A 27,582-nucleotide genomic window follows, 5' to 3' on the forward strand; every position below is an offset into this window, starting at 1 on the left:
AATCTTGATCTAAGGAGACACAAAAGAATGAATGGGCAAAAGCCCATTCTGTCCTGTAAATTATACTACAATACAAGCATCACATTGGCAATTTGGATGTTCATGGATTGGTTCATCGAACACACCAGTCATGAACATGACGAAATCATGCATATAATCATTCAACCAATGAATCCATTTAAAGAAATTCTTCCTGTATGTACATGTACATGTAGGAATTGTAAGAGGCATAGAATCCCTGTAACAGTCAGTTTTTTTTTTTTTTTAATACAATTTTTGTCAGTAAAATACAATTTTGGGGATTAATGAATAAAGTTTTTGAACTCCAGAGGCAGGTCTGGTCCACTCAATCCGAACCTTACATGTAGGTAGGGAGGCCCACGAAGATTCTGCTGTATTACAAGGAATTCCCCTCTAAAGATACAGTTTTAAAAGCATTGTTTTATTAAACAGAAAGCTCAAAATTATCATCAATAATCATCAAACAGACAATTAAGACACAGTAACAGGTTACGAGAACTAAAGTGTAGGACACAACGTTAGAAAAATAGTGCAATGCCACAAATTATCAAACTGTTGAACTCTAATGCTGAAAACCTGAACATACAGTTTTAGAATTCACAAAATAGTGAATTGGAGAGTAATGTTTGAATGTTGCCTGTAAATGTGGAAATGTATTTACTCTTGCCTCAAAATTATTTCTCTGAAGTGCTTTCCCATTAACTTGGATGAAATAACTTTTCAATTACATTTTAATTTGTTTTATATTATACCAGCTCTGTGTTTGTGGAAATGTATTTACTCTTGCCTCAAAACTACTTTTTATAAATCAATTCCTTTGAAGTGCATTCCCACTTACGTGGATGAAATAACTTTTTTCAATTACATTTTCAATTTGTTTTATATTATACCAGCTCTGTGTTTGTGTTCCTCTCTCTCTCTTTGTTCTTCTTTCATACACTCTCTCTCTCTTCTCTCTCTCTCTCTCTCACGCTCCCCTCTCTCCCTCCCTCGCACTCCTCTTCTCCTCTTCTCTCTCCACTCCCTCTCTCTCAACATTCCTTTCCTTCTCTCCTTATCTCCTCGCTCCATATTTGCTTTATTTCTTTCTTTCTTCCCTTATGAGTTTAATTGAGGTTCTTGTCTTTGAATTTTGTTAAATAATGAATTGTAAATATGATGTTTTTTTATTTTTTAAAATCAAATCTCTGTAAATCATGCATGCAATTCAGCCATTGGCTGCGAAATGTTGATGAATAAATACCATACCTTACCTTACCTACATGTACCTTATTATTCAATATTTACGTAATACATGTAGACCCTAGATAGTGCCATTGATTTAGTGGATCGATATTCTCTGAAATTTATTATACAGATTTTAGATGACCCTTCACAGGCTTCAGACTCAGAGAAATAGAGCCTTTTGAATCACAAGGAGGTAATCTGTTTTTAAAAAGATTCTATTGGATTAGGGCTCTAGTGTATAGGGGAAAGCAAATATTTATGGTTTCAAAAAATCATAAAATGAGGGGGTGGTGCTTTTTTTTTTAATTGATAAAACGTAATGACAATGTCTACTTTTAAGAAAAAAATAATTCAGTTATGTCTTTTCTTCTCAGTTTGAAGTAAGGTTACTATAAAATGACCCCTAATTAATTTCAAAATGGCAGATTTTCACAGTGGGCCTCCCTACCTTATGGGCTTGGTGATTTATGAAATGTAATATTGTTATGACCAAGCCTTACTTGGATGCATTAATTTGCCTGTGTTGAGAGCCATGTAAACAATAGTCATAACAGCAGCAATCCCAGACAGTTAGTCTAGCTTAGGACTAGGCCAGGGACCAGGCAGCTAGCAGGCCAGTAATAGTACTCTAGGCGAACAAAATGATGTTCAAATCAAAGACTTTGATGTGACTGTGACAGATAATCACAGACTATATGTCCCTCTCTCTGCTTTCTGTTGAATGGTTACTTGATTAAAATAATGTAGATTCTGGCCAAAAATATCATTAGTTAGAGTCTTAGAGATCTTTCGCCGCTCGTTGCCTCCGCTATAGGCCTACCACATGTACATGTATACAAGACTAACTACACTGCATATGTGGCGCTGATAATTTTCATCATCGGTCCTGAATTTGACCTTTAAAAAGAGATAACAAACTTTCCCTTTTATTCCTTGTACAGGGTATGGAGTCTACAAGTATTCCAACAAGTTTTTCACGTATGAAGGCGAGTGGAAAGAAGGCAAGAAACATGGTAAGTGATTCTTTGGGTAAATAGAATTGTTAAAATTACATGAAGGTTGAAACAAAGATTTACTTTATTAATGTGCGCTCTTTGATGGAATATATATTGTTTCTGAAATTAGTGTTTGTTATATAATGTACTGTATAGAGATTATGAAATAATAGACGAGAATAACTGGTTTTGTTGTATGTTGCCATTATCATCAACATCATCATCATCATCATCAACATTATCATCATCATCACCATCATCATCATCATCATTATCGTCATCATCATCATCATTATTCTTCTTCTGTTTTTCTTGTTCTTCTTCTACTTTTTCTTCTTATTATTACTTTCATATATTTGTTATTTTCATTATCAACACCATCAATCATTTTTATCAGTACCAATGCTGTATAATCTTTGTTATGTTTGTATATAGGGCATGGGAAACTTCTCATGAGCGATGGTAGCTTCTACGAAGGAGAGTTCATCAATGGGGAGATCGAAGGTCACGGCTACAGGAAGTGGGCCACTACACGAAACACCTACTCTGGTCAGTTCTACAATGGGGAGCTGCATGGCCATGGGGTCATGACCTATGGCCCCGGCGGGTCGTATGAAGGGGAGTGGCAACATAATAGGAGACAGGGTATGTAGACTGTTTTCATGTTCTCTTCTTGATTAAGTGCTACACAAGTGCTTGCCCAATAGCTCTGTACAGTGTGCTTTTCTCTGATTGTCTCTTGTAAGCCATTGAATTGAATTGAATTTCTTATTGTCATGCACAAAATGAAATATATAAAATAAAATAAATCTCTTAGTACCAGCAATCGACAACTATGCCGAAGTATGCGGCAGAAAGAAATTTTGCTGCAGACTTGCCGCATACCAGTATGCCACAGGAACAGTCTGCGGCAGATCTGCGGCAGGATGAAATTTTGCTGCAGACTTGCCGCATACTAGTATGCCACAGGAACAGTCTGCGGCAGATCTGCGGCAGGATGAAACTTTGCTCCAGACTTGCCGCATACTAGTATGCCACAGGAACAGTCTGCGGCAGATCTGCGGCAGGATGAAACTTTGCTCCAGACTTGCCGCATACTAGTATGCCACAGGAACAGTCTGCGGCAGATCTGCGGCAGGATGAAATTTTGCTGCAGACTTGCCGCATACTAGTATGCCACAGGAACAGTCTGCGGCAGATCTGCGGCAGGATGAAACTTTGCTCCAGACTTGCCGCATACTAGTATGCCACAGGAACAGTCTGCGACAGGGCGAAACTTTGCTCCAGACTTGCGGCATACCAGTACGCCACAGGAACAGTCTGCGGCAGGTCTGCCACAGAAAAGTGGGAAATTATACAGTCTGAAGCAAGGCTATAGGCGGCCATTTTGTAGGACATGCAGTACCATATGAGGTTGCAGGCTGAGCCCATGATCTTGTAAATTCCTGTGTTAATTAGCACTGTTAATTGTCTTTTTAGCTTCTGTCAAACCAAACAATTTGCTTCAAGTTCAACTGGTACCATAAGAGGAATTTATTACATAAGAGGAGACTGAGGAATTAACGGACTGTTTAAAACTTTTTTGTTGTGCCATATGTGATCTTATCTTCAGCCCCACTAACTCACTTTTTTGTTGTAACTACCCAAGACGAAAATCCAATTGAAACCAATTGAACACCAATTGAATTTTCACTTGGTCTCAATAGGTTTTAACAGGTTTCAATAGGACTTCAGATGGTTTCGATTGGTCCAGATTGTCTCTATTGGACCAATTGGGCCCATTGGCCCCATTGGCCCATATGCCCCATTAGACTTTAATGGGACCCCAATTGGCCTGAAGTTGGAATTCAATTGGTCCAATTGAAACCAATTGAAAACCTTTTAAAGTCTAATGGGGCAGATTGGTCCAATTGAAATCCCATTAAAGTCTAATAGGGCCAATTGAAACCAATCATCTCATGCATATTCATTATAACTTTACACGTGTGACAGAAAAATACATTTATCATGATTTGTTAAGCAAATTAAGACAATGCACATCATTTTTGTGATTTCTATTTTCCTTTTGCCATTATCAACCAATAGATTATTTTGTCTGATCATGTTACAATTACATTCACGTTTTAGCAATAGATATATTGATTACTAACCAAGAAACTATGATTACTAACCAAGAAACAATATACATATTTAGTATATATATGTGTACGAGCCTGTGTCACTTTAAATGTTACTCTTGAATACACCTCAAATGATCTAAGTGATGAAGTTAATACAATTGAGAATAGAATATACCTAATTGGTAATATCGATATATATTGGTATTACCTAATTGGTAATATCGATATTACCAATATCGATTATGAAGTATCAATCAGTTTATCACTGGTTCTTCTACATGCATACTCTATTGCCACGTACTGGATATGAAAGAGTATGCGGCAGGTCTGCAGCAGGTCTATATGAGATATGAATATTCATGATGAAGAGTCTGCGGCAGGTCTGCAGCAGACTCTTCATCATACTGAAAGAGTATGCGGCAAGTCTGCGGCAAGTCTGCTGCAGACTTGCCGCATACTCTTTCAGTATGATGAAGAGTCTGCGGCAAGTCTGCGGCAGACCTGCCGCAGACTCTTCATCATACTGAAAGAGTATGCGGCAAGTCTGCGGCAAGTCTGCAGCAAGTCTGCGGCAGACCTGCCGCAGACTCTTCATCATACTGAAAGAGTATGCGGCAAGTCTGCAGCAAGTCTGCGGCAGACCTGCCGCAGACTCTTCATCATACTGAAAGAGTATGCGGCAAGTCTGCGGCAGGTCTGCGGCAGGTCTGCGGCAAAACTAATTTGCATGTGAAAAAGATGACTGTCTGCGGCAGGTCTGCGGCAGATCTGCGGCAAGTCTGCCGCAGGAGTATGCGGCAGGCTCATTTCTTTCCTATGGGAAGAGCTACATGTAGGATTACAGTTAGAAAATAGGTAAACTTAAAAGAAAGTAATCTATAGAATGATCACATCAAATGCACAATGTAGAGAGCTAGAAAGAAAACTCTCATTAGAGACCTCATGAGTTTTAAATTTTTGATGATTAAAAAAAAAATCATTCTCTGGAACTGAAGTTAATCTGTTCATGAAAAATGGGAGCATAACACCTCTCGTAAAGACTTTTTTGATTGGTCATTTTAGCAGAGTTGTACATGTATGAGAATTGAAAAATTTCTTCTCAGCACTTGTGGTATCAGATGAGTACACGTTTGAAAATGGCAAGCTCATGAACCTGCATTTTTATCTCTCTTTTTAATGCCTCCACCCACTGGAGGTGGTGCCGGATGCATTATTTAAATATATTTTTGAAGCTGTGATGTAAGACAATCTGTCATTTTCTTTGTATTTTTGTATGCAGGTCATGGTGTATTGAAGCTTTCTGATGGAACTCACTATGAAGGTTCCTTTCATAATAACATCCGACATGGTGAAGGATCACAAACATACGTGTAAGTATACAAATAATTCATGTTTCATACATGGCCCTGGGAAGCCGGGGTGCTGAGGGTGCTGAAGCACCCCCAGAAATTTTTCAGGGGGTGCACAGCACGTATATATATCTCAGCACCCCCGATGAAAAAATCGTTCCCAGGGCCCTGGTTTCATTGTTTCTCTATGGGTATGAAAAGATGTGACCAACCAATGCTACATCAGATTCCCCTTAGATTTGAGTGGCATTATCACAAGTAACTTATATACTTAGAATTCATTTTGTTTGTAATTTTGTATGATCTTTGATTTGACAATCATGAATTTGGAATCTAATCAGTCTATCATTAAAGGGAAGGTTGAGTTCTGTTTTCAGACCGCAAATGCCTTCAAAGTGCATGGTTATTGCTCTTATTCTTATCTATGACATTTATAGTGCCCTTTTAGAACCTAAAATTGCTATGAAGGTAATTTTAGACCCGAAAATGTGTGAAATTTAGCCAATACGATCATACCAATTCAGCTCCACTTTAAAAAAAAACACGCTGACCGTTAAATAATTATTTAATTAAAAATATATAAGAAATATAAGCAACACGAAAATTCCAACAAAAAAGCCAACATCGGCATTGGCTGAAATACAACGTAAAAGGCGTTATTTCGTTTTTTTCAACGTTTTTTTCAAATTTTTCAAAATATCTAATATTTGTGGTGGTTACACAAGTATTAGAAATCGTTATATTTCAGCCGTCTCTGAACCCATTTTGATCAAACAAAGATGATTTTGTCATTTAAATATTATGTTCTTTCAGATTTGAAACTCAGTTTTTCATTATCTCACAAAAAAATTATTTTGTGTAGCGCCCTCTGCAACAGAACTCAACTATCCCTTTAAAGGTACTTTGTCCCATTTGCAGGTCAAAAATATGAAAAGGTTAAATTCCAATGGCGTTTAGAAGACAATACTTACTTAGAACTTCCCTCAAAACGAAAAGTTTTGAAAGGGCTTTTGAGGAAATATAATGACCATTTGATGTCAAATCGACATAAGTGATTGCAATCATCTAAGTAATAGTCTGATTTTTAGACCCTTGTACCGAATGGTATTTTATGTATCTTATTACCAAAGATAAAAAGATGTCAGTCAGTCACTCAATAGTGTCTGACAAGGAATTCTAGAAGGTGAACGGTTTCCTTGCATAATTTGAATACTTGGACACTGCTAACGTTTCAATTACACAGATACATGTAGGACATACATGACATGACATATTCATAATTCCTGCAAAGTTCTACAGAATTAGATGTTGGCTGCAAAAGGGACATAGAATCTTTAATACAGTTATTTCATATGGGTTTGCATTGTTTAATTTTTGTATTTCATTTCAGGAATAACGATCGCTATATTGGTGATTGGATAATGGACAGAAGACAGGGAAGTGGAGAGTTACGCTGCCACGATGGAACAATATATGATGTAAGGAAATACAATTAATCTTGATAAGACATTCTCCTTAACCGCTACTAATATTGTTAGAATGCAACATATTTTCAACAACAAAATTATTAAAAAACTGATATGTTCATGAATTTTTTTTGATGGCCTCTCAGTCATTTTGAAAAAAGATCATGATCATGGAATCAATGTATAGCTAGTTTCACTTCAAAGTCTTTGATTGGGGACATGCAATATATGCAATTTGATCCACAGAAGAGGTTATGTGCTGAGTATATCATTAAAACATCAAATAAGATCTCATAGCATAGTTTTTGGTTCAATTTTAGTCTCATTATAATACAAGGCTACCATGTAAAATTGTTTCTGGTATTCCTCAAATACATTTTGAAATTCTTCATTAAATTGATAAATTGCTAGATAATGATGACTTTAGCCATTGTTTTCTCTTATAACAACCAAGGAAAGATGGGAACAAAAATTGAGATGACTGATTTTAATAGACCATTTCATAGTTATCACATGGAAAGCTTTTTTTTTGCCCTCTTGTATCATAGAATGTACCGTAGGTGCACACATGAATAATGATTACATAACATGAGCACGTATCCATCTCGATGGGTTTTACAATTTTATCAGAGATGATCTTTATCTGCCGATGCCGCCGCAGATAGTATTTACAAATGGCTTAATGAAATCACATTATTTTGATGACATTAATGACAGGGTCAATGGAGGAATGATATGTATAACGGACAGGGCACCATGATACACTGCTCAGGGATGGTATATGAAGGAATGTGGATCAACAACAAACCCGCACGTAAGTTGCTAGCTTAGAGAAGAATTCTAATGTGACTTAATTGATCCCAGTGTTTGAGATCTTTATATGTGTGATCTGTATATGTGTTTCATTCATATGCAGATTATACACAAATCTCACACCCTAAAATTTGCCTGTTGCAGATAAGGCAAAAGCTACTCATATAGGCTTCTTTATTGACAAAAAAAATATCTGAATTACCTTGCTGAATGAGTTTAAAAGTATGCCGGCAATTGATTCAAAGATTAATCATTTGTTGAATATACACATGGTAGAATGCTGTAGGTTTTTTTTTTTTACCGTAGTAAATTCATAAATGAAAGTTTCATACCATGAAATGATCAAATCACAAGTGACACATTAATGAAATTTGTATTTCACAAAATTTTCTGTTTTTTCAGTAATCTATGTTACTTTGAAAGGATTCTTAACCAACCCCAAATTCCCAATACTACATATTTAAATCAGGACATGTAAAATATCCTGTTTTTGAAATCTTACTGAATGTTATTTTAGGAGATGTTCTATTTCATTCAATCATGTCTCTGTATCATTGAAGAGACTTACGTATTTATTTTGAGATAATCTTTTGTGACATTATGAATTGCAAATAAAAAAAATATCCTGTTTTTGAAATCTTACTGAATGTTAATTTCTATTTTCATTCAATCATGTCTCTGTATCATTGAAGAGAAATATGTATTTATTGTGAGATATTCTTTTGGGACAATGATGTTTTGATTGGTTTTTGCAGAAGAAGCAGCCGAGATCGTAATCCTGGGCGAGCAGGTGATCGAGCTTCAGCAGGGCCAGCCGTTCACCATCGAGGTGGAGATCAGGACCGCTGAAGGGGAGGTCGTCGACTGCGAGCAGAACCGTCGACTACGGATATCCGCCGGGTTTAAGCATTACCTCCCCAACCAAGGAATGCCTCTCTTTGACCTGATAGAAGAGATGGAGGAAACTCCCATCCCGACCCCGTAGTAAGATACCTTTATTTATATCTCATGGAAATGTTTTGGTGTAGTTCATGCACGAAACTGTGTACGGTTACCATCATCATCATCATTTTTATATTTATTATGTCAAAATATTTTCCTTTTGTTGATGACTGATCTCCCTTACATTTAGTGCAATGTCCATATGCAGTTGATAAAATGTCTGACATATCGCAGTTTGTAGCCCCCCCCCCCCCCCCCCCCCAAAAAAAAAAAAAAAAAAATTAAAAAATTAAAAATTAAAAATTAAAAAAAATCCTGTAAATAAGAGACACTACTAAAGATCACTGATGATAGCTACCTCATGTATTCCCAATCTCACATTCATGTTCTCTTTAAAAATTTAATCAATAATGCCTATAAATAAAATTATTAATTTTTGAGGTCTCCTCATGTAAGTCATTTTGACCTTCCTAAACTGCTCCCTTTTTTTTCTCTTTAAGTGGTTACGATATTGTAGCGTACCCTCTCACAGACTATGAGAACCTCAAGGAGAAGCTCTCAGAATTTGTCTTGAAGCCTTCGACTGCTGCTACAGATGCTTTGACTGTTGTAACGGACGCCATGACGGCAGATAACGTCAGCGTAACGCTGGAGGAGGATGGGGAAGGAGAGGCAGATCTAGGACCAGAGGTCGCACCAAGCGCTGAAGTACCACCTAGTACAGGTACGCAGCGGTATTGTATTGTTAGCGACCCTCATTCACTCCCGATGACAATTGCTCCAGCCTATATTTCATCAAAGATTTGGGGTAGAGTTAGGGTTGTGGTTGGGTTTAAAGTTAGGTTAGGGTGAGGCTTAGGCTTAGATGTGGTTTTAGTGTTGGTTCCAGGGTTAAAGTTGGAATCAGATTAGTAAATAAAATCGATCATACTTGGTTTCGGAGACCAGTACAAAAAAATTACTCTTGAATATCAATATAAGACAAGCGTTATTCATTAAAAACAAAGAAGAAAAAAAAAGTATTAAAAAAAAAAACCCTTGTCTTTCTAAAGACTGATTTCTTTTTCTTGTTTCCTTTGTTTGTTTGTTGTTTTAGGGGGTTGCTATATTTCTCTCTCTCTCTCTCTCCCTCTTCTCTTCTCTTTTCCTCTCTTTTCTTCTCTTTTCTTCTCTTCTATTTTCTTCTATTTTCTTCTCTTTTCTTTTCTTCTCTTCTCTCTTGTATAGCATTATTTTTAGGGTCAGAGTCAAAGTTATGAATTTGGTAAGTTCAGGATATTCACTCTAGATAAATTGTAGCCTGCGCATTTGTCATAGAACCATATTGATTGGATTAACCTACTTTTTTTTTTCTTTTTTTACCCAGCTGCTGAAACAACAGTAGCCCCCAGTGAGATGACAGGAGAAGAGATCTCAGAGTCGCCCCTCCCACCTCCAGTAGATAACAGGATAGTGGAGAAAGGAAAGGCAGAATTTTTAGTAAGATATATGAATGCATGCTAAACTTCCTTTAGTATTAGTGCTGTAACATATTTTCTGTGATGACATTTGTCATGGGGTTTATTTTGTCAGAGATACACCCTAAGTGTTAGTTTTGCATTTGGGTTAAAGTCAGGGTTAAGTTAAGAATTCAGCTTGTGTCAAATATTGTCTACAGAACAATGGTTGTTGGGACATGCGAATCACAACCATTGTACTAGGTGTTGGAAAATCTAAGAAATTTATAGATATGTAAAAACTACAAAGTATATCTGAAAGAAAATATTGATTGAGCTCATTGAAAGGCCATGGAATTTTGAAATACATGAACCGGTAGGTCATAACAAAATTATTATAGAAGGATCGCAATTAAACAAATTTCTATAGGTGAATTTCAAAATGGTTATTTGCTATGAAAGAGGTTCTTAACATTGCTTTTGGTGAACGACATTGTTGATGATTTGTTAACATTTCAACATCACCTCATGTAAAACTTTAAGACGATGTTTTTTACTGAAAAACTTCTGTTCCTACATCACTGATAATATGTATAAATTACTGAATTCATTATTTGTTAACCAGTGATTTTTCTCCCATTTTATTTCCATCTCTTCCTTGATTATTAAAATCAAATTTGAAACACCCCTCTTACATCTACTCTCCCTTGTTCATTGTGGTCATTTACTCCTTTCATACAACCTAATCACCATGACAACAACACAATAAATAATTGACCAACCAGAACCTTTATCTGCCCGGCGTCTCCCCTGTCTATTTACCCTATGTCATGGCTGAGTTTGACAAGGGCAGAAAGAAGAGCAAGGCTGTAAACAAGATGATGACGTCATCTGAACATGAGGGGGAAACCCCTACAGGTAGATTTCGTTCCTTCAAGTTGTCATCCTTTCTCCAATTTTAGCATTGCAACTTTCATAGCTGCGTAGTTCCTGCAGTTTTTCATTCACACATCTCTTCATGCTCTTCCATCGTTGCTGTAGCTGTTTAGTTCAGAATTTGCATGTTGCAGTTTTTTAATTGAATTTAACAATGTTCAAATTGTTTTATATTCAGAATTGTTTCCCTTTTGTATATGTACAAACATATATGACGTCTTCTGTTTACTACAGATATTTCTTGCTTTCATCCACAAATTAGAGCAGTGCACATTTTTCTCCTGTTTTTAAAAACAAACTATTTTTTTGTTTTGTTGTTGTTGTTTTTTTTCCTTTTTTCAGGAAACTTTATTTTCATATTTTAGGCACAGTATTAGACTGTCATCCCATTGATTTTATCCTTCACCTTTTCAATTTCAATAATTTGCTTTGTTAGCTTGTTATTAAAGTTATTCGTGCATAATGATTTTATATTCATACTTACATGCTAATCATTGTGCATGTTGAACTTCCCTTTTTTCAAATATATTTAGCATGCTGCCAGAAATACTGCTGTGCTTCAAGTGTCACACAGCATTATATTTCCCTTTTATTTAAATGTATACAAAACTAATTTTTTTCTGCATGACATATTTTACAGTTTATAAATATACTCACTTTGTGTATTGTTGCTTTTGTTTGTTGCTACTATAAATTCACATGTACTTGCAGTGAAATATTATAAAGAGTCAGCTATATCAATTCTCATACTATGTAGTTTGTTCGTGATATTTTGCAATCAAGTATAATCACTTATATATTGCATGAAATCATTATTTATTTTGCTAATATTGTATCACAAAAGCACAGTATACATATGTAATACTGCGCTACACCAAACTAGTGAAATGGGTGTTATGCTTGACAGGAATAGAGTATTTCATTTATCAAGTGAGTGTTTGCTCTGTACGAAATGTTTTTTAAATTGTGAAATTATTTTTTGTGTTTATCAAGCTGTACGTGTTTGCCATTAAAGCTTATAAATTGCTTTAGCATGAAAGAAAAAGTTGTCCCATTTGCAGCTCACATTTCTGCATCTAACAACACAGAGTCACTGACCCATTGTTGCGTGCAGTAGCCATCCATTTACAGGTTTTAAAAAGGCGGTGGCTCTTTAGAGGCGGTTTACCGCGTCATATCTGAACAAACCTATTTGGTCTCAATTTCACTAGCGGTACTTTTAACATATACATGTATATATATAAAATGTATTTGTGGTACTCCTGTACAGCTAGTGAGGTAATGATATTGGCATCCGTCTCGATTGAAGAGTAAGATTTAGAAAAGTGATGATGTAGAAATATTTATATTTGAAATTTAAAGAATGGTGTGATAGATTGTGCTACTAGCGATTTAAACTGTATAGCTGTTGAAATTTGACTTTGTTTTCCATAATTGAAATTTTACAGGATAGAAAAGCTAAATTATATGAATGTTGTATGTACTGCCTCTTACCGTGGTGTCTGTCCTTTTAGCTGACCGCCCCCCCCCCCCCCCACCTCCTCGTCTCCTTCAAAAAAGAGAAAAATCACTTACAGTAGTAAAGGTTAGGGTTTGAATGTTTGAGTAGGTTTAATATTTCATTTACTCTTTAAAAGACACTGTCTTAGAGACATCAGGGCTTAAATTAATCCATGGCCATGGCTGTGGATGCCCTTTTGATTGGCCTCAATGCCCCTCTCATTGGCCTTGGAGATATTTTGTGCCCTTTCCAATTCTTCCTATTTGTGCTGTAATATAGGAATGTGCCCTATAGAAAAGTGGCCTTGCCCTAAAAATATGAAATTTAAGGCCTGAGACATGGTTTAGTTCTAAAATTCAGTGGCTTACTCTTATACCCATATGTATAAATTAAAGGTCCATTGATGACATCAAATGAATTACATGTGAATTTGTCTCAAACATTAGGAACTTGATTGTCTGAAATAAACAAGTTTACACCCATCAATGCCTTGTTTAGCATGGAATGTGAATTTACACATCACTTGTTCATTATCGGCTTATTGATGATGTGTATGGATTATGATACATCTATATATATTACTACAAGTACTGAGTGCTATTGTTGGATATTCCATAACTCTGTATCCAAAATTTGCTACTTCAATGGTTGTCCCTCATACCATAAGGACATTGTATTGATATGAATAAGGTGTACTAATTTATTATATCTCGATGTACTAACTTTTTTATTCATTATTAGGCCCACGGACTGATGTTTAATTTTGCATCATCTCTTCATTACGCTTGAAGAAAGTTGAACCATTAATTAACGTTTTATTTCTTTCCATTTCTCACAGATACGGACCTAACATTGACTTGAAATATCTTTCCCTTGAAGTTCCTTACCGTGAGTTTATCAGAAGGACACAGTGCTTCCCTTTTCCTGTCTTAGGTCACCGATTATTCTTAGCCCTCAACATGGAACTTTAGGAGGAAGCCCAGAAAGGAGGAAAGAATTTCTGTACCCACATTCTCACCATTAAACCTTGTTTTGATCATGAATGTATGACACTCATTTTTACACCTACAGTGCTGTAATAGAATTAATAATTATCTTTTTCACTTTAAGAATGTTGTGCTGGCACCAAAGAAAATTCTGTTCCAGTGTTCTGAAAAGATCAATGCTGATAGTGAACTCGTGACACCCATCTGTTACACTTTCTGTGCTAATGTTTTGCTCTCGCTCTAGCACCAGAGGAATGGTGTTGATCTTAAAGGGATGACACCTATGTTACACCTCCAGTGCTAACACCCAGTGTATTGAAGGATCTCGTCCCCCCCCCCCCCCCCCTCCCTCCCTGCTCTTAGCTACAACTTGGTTTAGACAAACACTGACCAAGGCCTCAAACGAAAGCCCCACTGCACTACTTATAGCTACTTGCGCCCTCTATATAGCAAACAATGCCTAATCGTTGCCTGTTGGTCCACTATGATCCTCTTTTTCTTATGTTACCATAATTAAGAGCTGATTTGATGAGATAACCACCTGTCAGTGACCTTACAGGGAGGTCTAACCCCCCTGCCAAACTAGTGCAGATGGGCTTTAATGAAGGACTGTAAATACCTGACAACCCTATTTTACACCTACAGTGCTAATAGCCAATGCATTTTGACACCTATCCTTTACACCCCAAGGATGTAGTGCTGCCTCCTGCTCCGTTCGGCTATCAACCATTCTCCATTCTTGACATCACCCTTGAGGAAGAAGCACAGAAGAAGGCCAAGAACTCCAAAACGGCCGGTCTCGCAAACCAGCTGAGGGTAGGAGCCAAGCTGAACAAAAGCATAGGTGACCGTTAAACTTGATCAAACCTTGCACGTCGTCTAACAAATTCTATTTCAGAACATTCTATAACTCACTTAAAGGGAGTGTATCATGGCAAATACTGGTTAACGCCATCTACATGTACGTCTCCTTTTGGACAACTGCACGTAAACGAATGGACTTAATTGACTGGGTCAGCGAGCGCTAGCGTTCGCGAAACAGACCGAAGTTCTCCTCGCGCTTCGGTTTCGCATATCTTGCATGCACGTGAATGCTGCGTTTACGTCGTCCGTAGCCGTATTATACCCGATTGGCCTCTGAGTCGAGTAGGGCCACGAGAAAGACACATAGTCTCGTCATGATACACTCCCTTTAAAATACCCAAGTCACACCAGCAAGACCATCCCCAGACCCACAACAGACTAAACAAGGAATACGCCAAATGGCAAAAAATATGTTGGTTTGGAGTCGATGAGGAGTCAGTTCGGTGGAGTGACTGAGGTATATACTCCACCTCTGATTTATGGACTAATTAACATGGGTATGTTTCATATCGGTCTGTCTTTCTTTCTTTCTTTTTGTTTTGTTTTGAGAAACTTGGTGTGGGGGTTTCAGAGGCACGAATAACACAGCTATTTGACTTGGTGATTGGGATTTAAACTATATCCAATTTTTACTATATCTGTTTTAGTCCTTCATTTCCAGACTCATTAATTGTTTTGGCGTTCTGATTTCTAAAATCCTCCTTCTAGTTGTTCATACACTGTAAGATTAGGAAGGAAGTTATTAATTAACTTTTATTAAACAGACTTGTAATACAGGTTATTATTTTTTGTTTTGTTAAACCAAGCTTAAAGACGCTCTCGTAAATTTATCCCAGTGCATTTTCTGTAGATATTTTTTGATAAAATCAAATACGCATAAGGAGTTTTTTTTAATGCTGACAAGTATGAGATATATATGGCAATGTTGCCGATGTAGTAATGTAAACTTATAGATGGTTAAATCATTTTTTGCAACTTTGTGCTCTAACATTATCTACCTCAATATTTGTAGGTAATAGATTTAATAGAGCAACTTGATTTATTTCTAATATTTATACTTGGTACAGTCAGATCAGTTTTAACAACAGCCTGTCTATAAAGTCCACAGTTTTTGTTTCGCTTGAAAATGGTTTGTTGTTGAAATATGTACTAAAGGAACCTGTACATAAGACCCCCTGCCTAACAAGACCACTTTTCTTGGCTCCCTTGAGTGATCCTATATACAGGTTTCCCTGCAGTTACTAGCGACCAAAGCACTTGCAGGACTATTCGGTATATGCTAGCTTACACTCATTTATTTCTATGTCAATTACTTATTGACATGGTTATAGTAGTGGGAAGGAATCTCGATCGTGATGCTTCAGTTTCTTTTCTTCAACAGTACTTTCATACTGTTTTCTTTGATCTTGTAGACTAGACTGGTTCACATATGTGTTTGAATTTTACATGGCTGGCTGTTCCACCCATACATGGCGTGCCTCTGATGATTTTCTTTTTGAATTCTTCAATCACCTGCTATTTTCTTTTGAGTAGGAAGAATGAACATTTGCTTATTATTTGTTGATATGTCAGGGAAAGCATCAACAAGGCTTTTGTGTGGTAGAAGAAGTAGACATTTAATTTTGACACATATGTGAACAGGTCTATGGACCTGAACTTTGTATAGCACCAGTTTTCTCTGTGTTTCAATCAACTAGTTTTCTGATAGACCTCACCAACGTTTGACCTTTGACCTTTTTCTCAGCTTCACCCACGCCTAGTGGCAAGCAATCTTTAGTCTCTCCCTCGCCCAGCGCCCAGGGCCGCTCTGCCTCTCGCACGCCGAGCGGCAGGGTCCCCGCGGCTGCTTCTCCTTCGCCTAGCGTATATCGCGAGACACGAACACCCGGTATAGGTAGGCTTCCTGCACCAACTTCTATTTCGGGCCCAGGCCCTGGTTTTTGGTTTTGTTTTTGTCACGTGCACTCTTGCTGTGTGTAGTTGGCACAAAATAGAATGTTTAATGCGTTGGCGGGCTAGAAGCAGTTAGCCGCTTCTAGAGGCCCCGATCTCCCATGTCTAACCCAACAAGCCGAGGTGGCACTTTTTTTTGTTTTTCTTTCAAAAGGCCATCAAAAGATAATACTTTCATAAACAGGGACAGAGGAAAAAAAAGGCATTAATTGTTGTAAAATGGGATTTGAATGCTCAGCAAATCATTTTAAAGATATATTGGTGAAAAGTGGGGAAAATTGCATTGTTTGTCAAATTGGATTTGAAAGCTTGGCGTGTGATTTTCACAAAAGACTGGTGAAAAGGGGGATATGCATTTTGTTGTCACACGGAATGTAAATGCTTGGCAAATAATTTAAAAGGAAAACAGTGAAAATTGAGGAAAGGTCGATGCATGACTTGTTCAATGGGATTTGAATGCTCTGTAAATGATTTCAAAGGAAAACTTGTTGAAAGGGGAAATTTGCGATGGTTGCATAGTTGGTTGGAAATTGTTATGTACGATTTTAAGGAAAACTATTATAAAGGGGGAAAATACTGTTTTCTGGAAAGATTTTTAGTTTAAACACTTTGCAAGTGATTTTACAGGATGAAAACTTTGTGACAAGGGGATGAAATGCATTACTTGTTAAATAGGAGCAGTGGATAAGACCCAACAGAGGGACAGATTTTGTACTGTTTTTATCTTGTATCCAAATCCAGCCTAAGGGTGAATTATTCCCAAAAGCGTTTTCCCCACCTATATCACTCTCTTAACAATGTCTTTTTTATGCAAATTGTATGATATATTTGTAGCATATATTTACAGTTAGATTTGACACCGAGTCTTTGATTCGCACAGATATTGTTATTGCTTTAAATTTGACTTGTTATCGAGCATATTCTCCAAATTTAAACAGGAAATATTCAAGCTCTTATTAAGAGACAGTTATTTCATTGAATTATGTTCTATTCATTGAAGCACTGAGGTCCATAAAGTTTGTGCAGCAGTTTTCAAACCATGTCAGGAATTTAATGGTTAAAAATATTATACAAACTCTACTTCTTCTTAAGTATTTGAGATATTGCTGCTATTATTTTTTAGATTTATTTTATTTATTTATTTATTTACTGGGGGTATTATTATTATTATTATTTTTTTTTTTTTTTTTTTTTTTTTTTTTTTTTTTTTTTTTTTGGGGGGGGGAGAGTCCAAAGAGAAGAAGAAACTTAAAGGTCTTCAACTCCACCTGTATCATTGATGTCACTAGATTAAAATAGTTTTCTCGTACGATTCCTAAGAATAACATTTGTACACAGACCCTAGCTCCTGTCTTTGCACTCTAAACATACTACATCTTGCACCAACTTAATTGGCTCTAATATAGAAGTTCGTTATTCATAAATAGAATATTATATCTGATTTCTTTCATATACCTCGAGTTTGTTCTTACCCATCATAAAATTGAACCCCAACCCTCCAGTATTGTGTTAATGAATCCTGTTCATGCCTTGATCCGCCAGAGGCATGTTTCCAGGCTGTCGATCTGTCTGTGTCACCTATTGTTACCAGGATACCTCGAGAACCATTGAAAAGATTTCTTTAATATACCTCCAATTGATACTAACATTGTCATAATTTCAATAATGTACAACAAATATTAAGCATAAAATAGTTCAATAATAACAAAAAAGAGAACTTGACACTAATTTCATTAAATAAAGATAATTTAGTTTAGCAATTACATGTACTATATTGAATAGATTTTACAAAAGTATTTGTACCTGAATAGGAGATGGTGATTTCACTGAGATGTGTGTATATGAGACATATTTATAAGGTCCTTGTTTATCTTTGTGCAAACAATGTTCATTTGCATTGAATTTCACAGTCATGAACTTGTTTTGAACGTAAATGAGGAAGACATGTCTTTTCCAAGTGAGAAAACTTCAGATAATATTGACATTTTGACAGTATGAACTTCCTACAGTACTAAAATGCTTAACCTGAAAAGAAAAAGAAAAAAACGGCAGGACCTTTGAATCATCAGTCAGCTCCATGCAGACATAATGGTAACAGAAAAGGAACGAAACATGCTATCTTAGAGTTTTCTTTCACAACACCAAGTTCTTTCATCAATACCGTTAGGATCACACTTTTTCATGCATAATTTTCTTTCTTCTGTGAATGCTTTCATTGTCGCCATGGCAAAAATGAATTCCCGCTATGTACTGTGCATTGTCTACTTGGTAAGCAATGTGCAAACATTCCTTTTTTGAAGATGTTTTTGTTTAGTTTGAAACTTGCCCTACTTTTTAGGGGATTCTCTTGCAGACTACCTTTACATACATTGAGACACATGTATTATCATGTTTTCTTTGCAATGTTTAAATGTGAAGTAGAGTAGTCGTGTAGTTTAAGATTTTTTTTGGTTAAACTTGCCCATTTAGGGGTTTCTGTTTTGCAAATTGCCTTCATACGAATTGAAATGGTACATGTATAATGTTTTACTGGCAATATTTAAGTGTGAATTAGTTGTGAATTAATTTGTCTAATGAAGTGTATTCATGCAGTGTTTATGACAGTTATCTGCTGTGTTTTTGTTTTTTCCAACATTTATTTGCAACATAGGTCGTATTTTCTAGTTTTAGATTTTTGATCCCTTGAACATCATTGGCATGGCATTTAGTTTAGTTTTTGTTTTAAAGCAAAATGGGGGAAATATGTTTTTGTTTGTTTGCTTTCTGTCGCCATAAACGCATTGAAGTAGTTGATTTTATTTGTCATGCTCCAAAGACCTTCACAAAGAAGCCAACTGTCTGAAAGATTGCTGCAAAAGAACTGCAAATGCTTACATTATATAGAAATGCATGTTATTAATAGCATAAATGTTTTTAGCTGCATTCATATTTTATGTTTCTTGGGCCGTATTCAATTCAATTCGCGTATTAAGTCAATTTTTCCTTTTTGCATTTGGCTTGGCTAAGTAAAATGTCTTACACTCGTGCTCACATCGAAGTAAGCTGACTTACTGATAACCATTGTGATGTCACAGGCCTGCCGAGCAAGGCCTTCAAAATAATTAGCTTAACTCAGCTAGGGAGGTGTCTTAAAAGGTAAAATAGTTAACAAAAAGCTTCAATTCAATACTGAAGTTGGCTCTAGCGTAAGTATTTTACCTAACCTAAAAAATGACTAAAATACTAATACTTCTAACAAAAATTATGGAATTGAATACCGGCCCTCGTGCTTTCACCTAACCCATTTTGACTGCATGTTTACACCGTTTCTGCAGTGCTTGTTTCCAATGCACTCAAGTTTGTTAATGATCTAGACAGCGCTGACGAAGGTAACTGAAATTTTGTTGATGTTGTGCATAAAAAATTCTCATTTGTTGTTTGTTCATTCTAGAATATATATATCTATGTTACTTCAGTTTACGTTTACTCAATCATGACTTTATGAACTTCAGTGTACATCAGGGGCTTGTTGTTTTATAGTGCGGGGGGGGGGGGCACAATCTGCCCATGATGCCCTTTGGAAAAATATAAAGTGGCATATCTTAACTGTACAAAGACAAAATTGTGCCTCCTTTCAAATTTTAAAGCTGAAAGCCACAAGAAAAAATATGTGAGATTGTGCCCCAACTCAGACCCCCTTTTGTTTTTAAAAAAATCTAAATCTGCTCCTGATGTACATGTGCATAGTTTTTATACTCAATACCATGACCCACTCTAAATGTTTTGATCTCATTTTGGCAGAGCTACTTTTGTTTTTAGTATAACTATTTATAATCATGTCTGAATTTAACTTATCTGATTTAGAATTAGAAAATATGTACCCATCGTTTCATTCTACATTAGCCCATAATATATTATTTTAGTTTTAAATGAACCTCAAAATTTATCTGATTAAAATATGTTCTTTAGATTAGAATATATTCATTCATGGTTGTTTTCTGTGTGTTATAAACTGCTTCATTAGAAAGAAATTCCTTTTCCTGTTTCAGCGCCAAAATTCCTTTTTTCAATGTAAAGCTTCAGCACTATATATACAGCATTATAATATGCAATCAATTGTAGTAAAAGGATACCACTATTTTGATGTAATTCATTTTGTTACGACTGCATGTTTTTCTTGAATTTGAAATCTGGGTGAGTCCTAAGGTGTTTGTTTTTTTTTTGTCTTTTTTTTTGTTTTACTGGTACTTATCTTGACTAGGGATATTACTTCAAGAAGTGCTATTCTTGAAGTTATTTCCTGAGTCAAGATAACTGAGATCAGAGAGAAGGAAATAGAGGAAAAACATTCTAGGTTTCTAAGAAATACCATAAAAATATCTATAGAGAAAATAGCACCCCTCTCCCCCCCCCCCCCCCAAAAAAAAAAAAAAAATAATAATAATAATAATAATAATAAATGAATATGCATGCAAAATACAACCAGAGAGAAGTTACAGTGGTTTTGTTTCCAAATGAATTTCCTCTATCTGTTTGTCTGTCTTTGTCTCTAGCTAATTTTCTTTTCCTCTCTTTTAACCCTCCCCCCCCCCCCTCTTTGTTGTTCTCTCTCTCTCTCTCTCTCTCTCCCTCTCTCTCTCTCCCTCTCTCTCATGTCTCGACCTTTCTGTCCTGTTTCTATCTCTCTGTCAAATCTAAATAATTTTACCTTCTCTATTAAAAATATAGAAATATTCTCTCCTTTCTGCTCTCTCCTTTTATTTGTCTCTCGAGTTAGAAAATATACACAGATAGGAGGCAAATATATTGCATTTTACATGTAGAACATTTGCCCTAAGAGTTTTTATTTTTGTGTACTCTGTGCATGCTTAGTGCTAGAGTTTGATGTATTCTTCATCTTTTTTATGTTTTGAATTTGTTTATTATTCACATATTTTGAATCTTAGACTACAAGCTTGTTGTGAATTTTACTCAACTTCCCATTATGATGTCATCCAAACCATTTGTTGTTCAAATAATGTAGATAAAAACTTTCAAATGTAAAGCTGTATATTTAGTAGTTCTTACCGAACATATGATTTAACATCATTATTTTTCGATGAGCTTACACATAATGTACACATTCATGGTTATTTTCATCACTGTAGATTTCATTCCACTTGTTTAAAGCCCAAATAATATATTCTCATATCAATCAATGATTTAGGGTAATGTTTTCATTACAACGCTGTTCGCAATTTTATTTAATTATGAAAGAAACCATTTCTAAAGTTATTCTTAAATTATTAATCATATAATAAATTAGGATGATTGTTTACCATAATGCTTTGGAACCATACAAATTTCATCAAATTTTCTAAACCTGTCTGAAAATCTCTAACAATCAAAAGCACTGTACACGAGTAAAGTCACCAATACATTGTCGGTACATATATGTAGGAATAATCAAATGTGGCGCCAGAATTTGGTCCAAATTTTAAACTCTGTTCTTTTCATATTTGAAATACGAGAACCTTTCAAAAGAAGTCCTTTTTGTGGGACATACTATTCTTATTATTAGTATTTTCATTTCAAGGAGTGAGAGCGCTCACAAATTATTTTGCACTTCAAAAAGAACTTGACCTTCTCAATAATTATTTGCTCTCGACTCTTAAACCTACAGATGAAATCAACATGAAATCAGATCAATTCACCGTGGACAAGCTCAAGGACTTCAAGCTGAGCAAAGCGAAGAGAGAGAAGTACTATGGTGACCTCAGATATGCTAGACCAGGTCAGTGTAGTGATTGCTCACCTTTGAGAACGGGTCCACGAACAGGGCCCCATTTCACAAAGCTTGTCATCAGTGAGAAATGATAGTTTTTGTTATAAGCTACTGAAATGCTTGCTTCTGACTGGTTATCAGCAGATTTGTCACTGTTTTTTGTCATTTGTCATTGAAAAAGGTTTTCTGAAATGGGGCACAGAAATGTTGTTATAATATCATTTAGAAAGGGGCAGTGGAGGAGGAAGGGGAGGGGTGTTAAGTGTTAATTGAACTAAATTCATGTACAAATTGTTTCAAGAAAAAACAAAAATGGGGGGGGGGGCTATTTAGATTTACAAATTTGCCAAAAGAGGAAAGGGTATCTTCGTACATGTGGACAGAGATGTTCCCTTTTTTTCTTTTTTTAAACAAGTGTTAAAAATAAAGTCATTTTGTGTGATTTGCTGATGAACCTTGGATATCCCAATACGGTAAGCAAACATAGATAACACTGAATAGATGGGGTAGCAGTGGCCCCTTTAATCATTTCATGATCTTAATTGTCATGTCAAACCATTTAAATTTGGTTTAAAGTCAATTTGCAATTGCTACTGTCACCTATGACACAAAAATTATCAATGAACTTCACTTTCATCATCTTTCTCTGCCATGATCTGCCTAATTCAAGGGAGGGGGAACCTTGAAGGGGCATGTCAATTTTCTTTTCAGGTTTTTCCTTTGGGTAAACAAAATGTAAAGTAAATGGGTCAAGTGGCAAAGCTATTTTGTTATCTCCAGTGATTCATTTCAATTCATTTTGATATGATTTCTACCCACTACCCACAGGTGAGTACGTTATCCTGATCGATGACATCACAGAGCCTCCGTTCCTTGGTTTCCGTCTCCCCACTGCCTTCTGCCTGGCCAAGGTGGCCTTCCCCAAGAAATCCAAGAAGGTGGCAAAGTCCAAGAAGGATTCAAAGTCCAGCACCAAACTGGCTGCAGGTGGCGACTGATTGACAGACGGACAGAAATGGCCTTCCCCAAGAAATCCAAGAAGGTGACAAAGTCCAAGAAAGATTCAAAGTCCAGCACCAAACTGGCTGCAGGTGGCGATTGATTGATTGACAGACGGACAGAGATGACATATCCTCTGTTGAACAAAAGACACTCATTGACATGTGATTGGAAGAAGTGCCTCTGAACCGAAGGGATCCTGGTACCCGTTTCACAAAGCCTTTTTTCAATGACAAATGACAAAAATCAGTGACAAATTTGTTGATAACCAATCAGAAGCAAGGATTTCAGTAGCTTATAACAAAAGCTCTCATTTGTCACTAATGACAAGTTTTGTGAAACGCCCCGCTGAAGCAAAGATACTTTCCAAAGAGAGATGGACCACCTGCTATGGATATTGTGAAGCGCTCATGGAAAATTTGCTGCAAAGGCACTTGAAGAAATATGGTATGAAAGTGAAGACTTGCTTTGTCCAGAAATAAAAGGCAGAGTTGTGACTTCTGTGGCCTGTAGAGGGCGCTTCAGTCAGCAGCAGATCATTAATTTTAAGAAAAACTGTTACTTTCTTTACTTCCCGCGTGTAAGTGTCCATTTCCAGGTTCCCATTGATTTGTGGCAAAAGGCAATGAACTGTGTATGTTTTCACAAATATACTCTTCAATTCAGTTAAATGTGCATCTAAACAGTTTATTACACTTCTGCAGAAATAGGCTTCGGAAGTTTATTTCAATGCTAAATTTAATTTTGGTAAAAAATGCTGTTGCATTCAGGTCTCCTATGTAAAATTGCTGATTGACTGAAATTATCAAGTGACCAAAGTCATCCAGTAAGAGTATATATACTGTTTGCAGTAAAACCACTCTTCAATGCACAACCTGTTAACTTTCAATGGGGACACTTATTGAAAGTTGTTAAAAGTACAGGACCTAATAATGCCAAATGAATTTATACATGTATTTATGGTATATGAAAGATATATATATATATATATATATATATATATAACAATAGGATATTTATCTGTAAATAACTAATATACCTATCTTCCACATGATTGTGTGTGGTTGTAGATTTAATATTTCTGTTTGTACTCTGTACTACCTCCCTTTTCTTTCCTGCCTTCATGTATTTTATAGCAGTAAATGTTAACAGTGTAGAATTTAGTGCCATTGTCCAGATTTAAACCCTGCCCAGACATCCCGCTCGAAAAACAAACTTAACCTTTACTGAAATACTCTGTCCTTTTTCTTTTTTGTTATACACCTTCAGATGAGTAGGAACAGTAAGCATATTTGACTTAATTGTGCTCTCATATTTGTACAACTTTCTAAACATAATGAGGATTATTTATTTTTAATATATCACCCTGATTTATTATCCTCTTCAAAGTGTCATGTTACTCTCTGCTTTGTTATCCATATATTGAGAGAGATAGTTGTGACACACACACATACGTGATCAAAGGTCAATTCGTGGAGCTCCAAATAGTTCCCTTTTACATACAATCTCTATTAGAGAGAACTATTTGGAACTCCATGAATTGATCTCATGTGTGTGCGCATGTCACAACTATCTCTCAATATATACGCTATGGTCCATATTGTAACTGTGTTGTTTTTTTACTGATGTTTATATATGGGAATTTTAGTCCATGTTTGTATACTATGATAAGTAAAGGATGAGTATTAAAGCAGGAATGATGCAAATCGTACATGAATTTGCACGTTGTCATTAATGCAGTATTGTACACACTACATATACAAACTGGAAGGGGAGAGAGAGGGGGCAGGGGCAGGGGCAGATGAGAGAGAGAGAGTGGAATGTGTAGTGGAGAGAGACACAGGAAGAAAAGTTAAGAGAAGTTAGATGGTTGGGGTAGAATAGAGAGAGAGGGGGGTGAGGGGTTAGAGGAGAGAAACAGAGTTGAAAGATGGGGTAAAGAGAGTGGGTAGAGGAGAGAGAGCAATTAAGTGGGAGGGATGGTGGAGAGAGAGACATGGTAAAAAGAAAAAAGGAGAGGGTTGGTGTAGTGGAAAGAGACAGAATAAAAAGGTGAGAGCAATGGGGGTACTATTGTAGTGGAGAAAGAGTGAGAGATTGGGTGAAACTGAAGACGGTGTGTTGAGAGCAAGTTTAAAGATAAACTTGAGTTCTGGTAATGCGATTGCATCGTGAAAGAACAGGTGTGGAATGGATCAGAAAAGTTGATCATATAGCATGTAAGTAATGGTGTGTAATGCAAGTTTCTGCAGTCATCAAAATCATCATAAATTTGGCAGAGTCTTGGTAAAGTAACAATCACTTACACAGAAAGATGTATATAGGACAACACACATGGTGTCGGGGCTAGTACTACCCTGATTTCCTTATCTTTCTATGCTCATTACTCAGCCAGTATACATTTTCTTCCAAAATTGTTTGGCACATGACATTTATTTGTAATCTTGAACATTCAGTGTAAGTTTCGTTAGATTCTGTGAGCATTCATTTTCTTTTTTTACCAGAACTCAAGATTATCTTTAAGAAAAGAGGACAGGGAAAGGGTGACGACGAATTAAAAGAAAATGAGAGGCGACCGAGGTTGGGAGAGGTGGGAAGAAAGAAAGAAATAGAATAGTCGGAGAAAGCGAAGGCAAGTGCAAGGGGAGGAAAAGAGAGAGAGAGGGAGAAAGGAGAATGAGGGAAAAAACAAAAAGTGAACTTAATTAAGAATAAATCTGACGATCTGTATGTGTGTGAGAGAAAGAGTTAGAGAGATGTGTGTATGTAAGACATGTAAAGAGTGCAGGGGAAAATGAAAGAGTGTTACAACTTGAAAGAAGAGAGATATCATCATCATCATCACCACCATCATCATACAGATTATATAATTTGAAAGAATGGAAATCATCATCGTCACCGTCATCATCATCAAAATCATTATCACTCACACCACCACCATCATCATCGCCAATATCATCACCACCAACTCATCATCACCACCACAACCACCGATCTACCACCACCACCACCATCATCATGTAGTTAATATAAATTTGAAAGAAGGGGAGATCATCATCAGCAGCACCACTACTTTCATCATCATCATCATTCTCATAACCACTGTGATTATCATTATCCCTCTTTTATGTTCTCTCAAACCGCATATGTTTGTCTCTGCAAGGAATGACCTTAGAGTTGGAATATCCCTTTTGTTTACAAAAAAACACCTTTATTCATATATAAAATGTAATTTCATACAAAGCTTACTGTTTAGAGTTGATACAGAGACTGCTGACATCATTAATACAGGTATTAAATGTCTTCAATTTTGCATAGACGTGTAGTGGGTAGTGGGTCACTTCTTATAACAAAGGCATGTGTCAGTAACAGGCCTGCACCCCCCCCCCCCCCCAAAAAAAAGGGTTACCTTTGGAAGACTTGTGAGTCTCAAATATATATATATATGTGTGTGTGTGTGTATATACCTCACAATCGTCAAGACATTAGGAAGACATGTACATGTAATGTATATTACAGATACGAAACAAATACGAAGCATAAAATATAAACTTATGTGATATAATAATATGAATACAAGTAGAAAATCATTTAGTCAATACACAATTATCGCATGCCTCCCCCTTTTTTTGAATAAATATTATTAATTGTCCATTTCTATTTTCTGTAGTTAGTACTATTTCGTAAGCTGAGCTATATATTTGCTACTCGAGATATTGCAACCATTAATAATTAATATACAAGAAAACAGTTTGACCTTTTTTCAATTCATTTTGTCAATGAGCGATTTTGTTTTCGTCCAAAATACTCCCCCCCCCCCCCCCTTTTCCCTTCTTGGGACAAAATTATCAAAGAATTTAATATTGATAAGACACGATTAGTGATAAAGATGATTTTGAAAAATAAAGATAATTCAATTTACTCAGTCAAGACTCATCAGCATCAATGCTGTTCTTCCTGAAGAACCTGCGATTGTACAATCACCCCATCAATCTCCAGGTACCCTTGGATTGAGAATCAAGTGACTGAACCTGTATACCACAACACTTTCAGACAATAATGGTAAGACCGTAAGTAAAGAACAGACATGTATGGAAACATTCCTCGAGCTTGCGAGACCGAAGAAAATCGACTGACTGTTTTAAAAGCACACTCGTTTCTACTGAAAACGACCGATATAATTGCTATATTAGTGGGGCAAGTACACGCCCTCTTCTATATAGTTGATTGG

At 36.2% G+C, this 27,582-nt stretch overlaps 1 protein-coding gene across 6 annotated transcripts; it reads left to right on the plus strand.

Annotated features, from left to right (window-relative positions):
* Nucleotides 1-2,189: 2,189 nt before the first annotated feature.
* Nucleotides 2,190-23,910, plus strand: LOC588747 (MORN repeat-containing protein 1; the record flags this gene model as incomplete). 6 transcript variants are annotated; one of them, XM_030986745.1, is given in 12 exon segments in its annotated part: nucleotides 2,190-2,261; nucleotides 2,679-2,888; nucleotides 5,643-5,733; nucleotides 7,103-7,190; nucleotides 7,896-7,992; nucleotides 8,747-8,975; nucleotides 9,434-9,657; nucleotides 10,300-10,412; nucleotides 14,483-14,636; nucleotides 16,401-16,550; nucleotides 22,251-22,361; nucleotides 23,181-23,910. In XM_030986745.1, coding segments are annotated over 12 exon segments (1,709 nt in total), but the record flags the coding sequence as incomplete, so codon positions are not given.
* Between the last annotated feature and the right edge of the window lie 3,672 nt (nucleotides 23,911-27,582).

The sequence above is a fragment of the Strongylocentrotus purpuratus genome, unplaced genomic scaffold, assembly GCF_000002235.5.
Source record: "Strongylocentrotus purpuratus isolate Spur 01 unplaced genomic scaffold, Spur_5.0 spur5_scaffold_16, whole genome shotgun sequence".
Taxonomy (NCBI): Eukaryota; Metazoa; Echinodermata; class Echinoidea; order Camarodonta; family Strongylocentrotidae; genus Strongylocentrotus; species Strongylocentrotus purpuratus.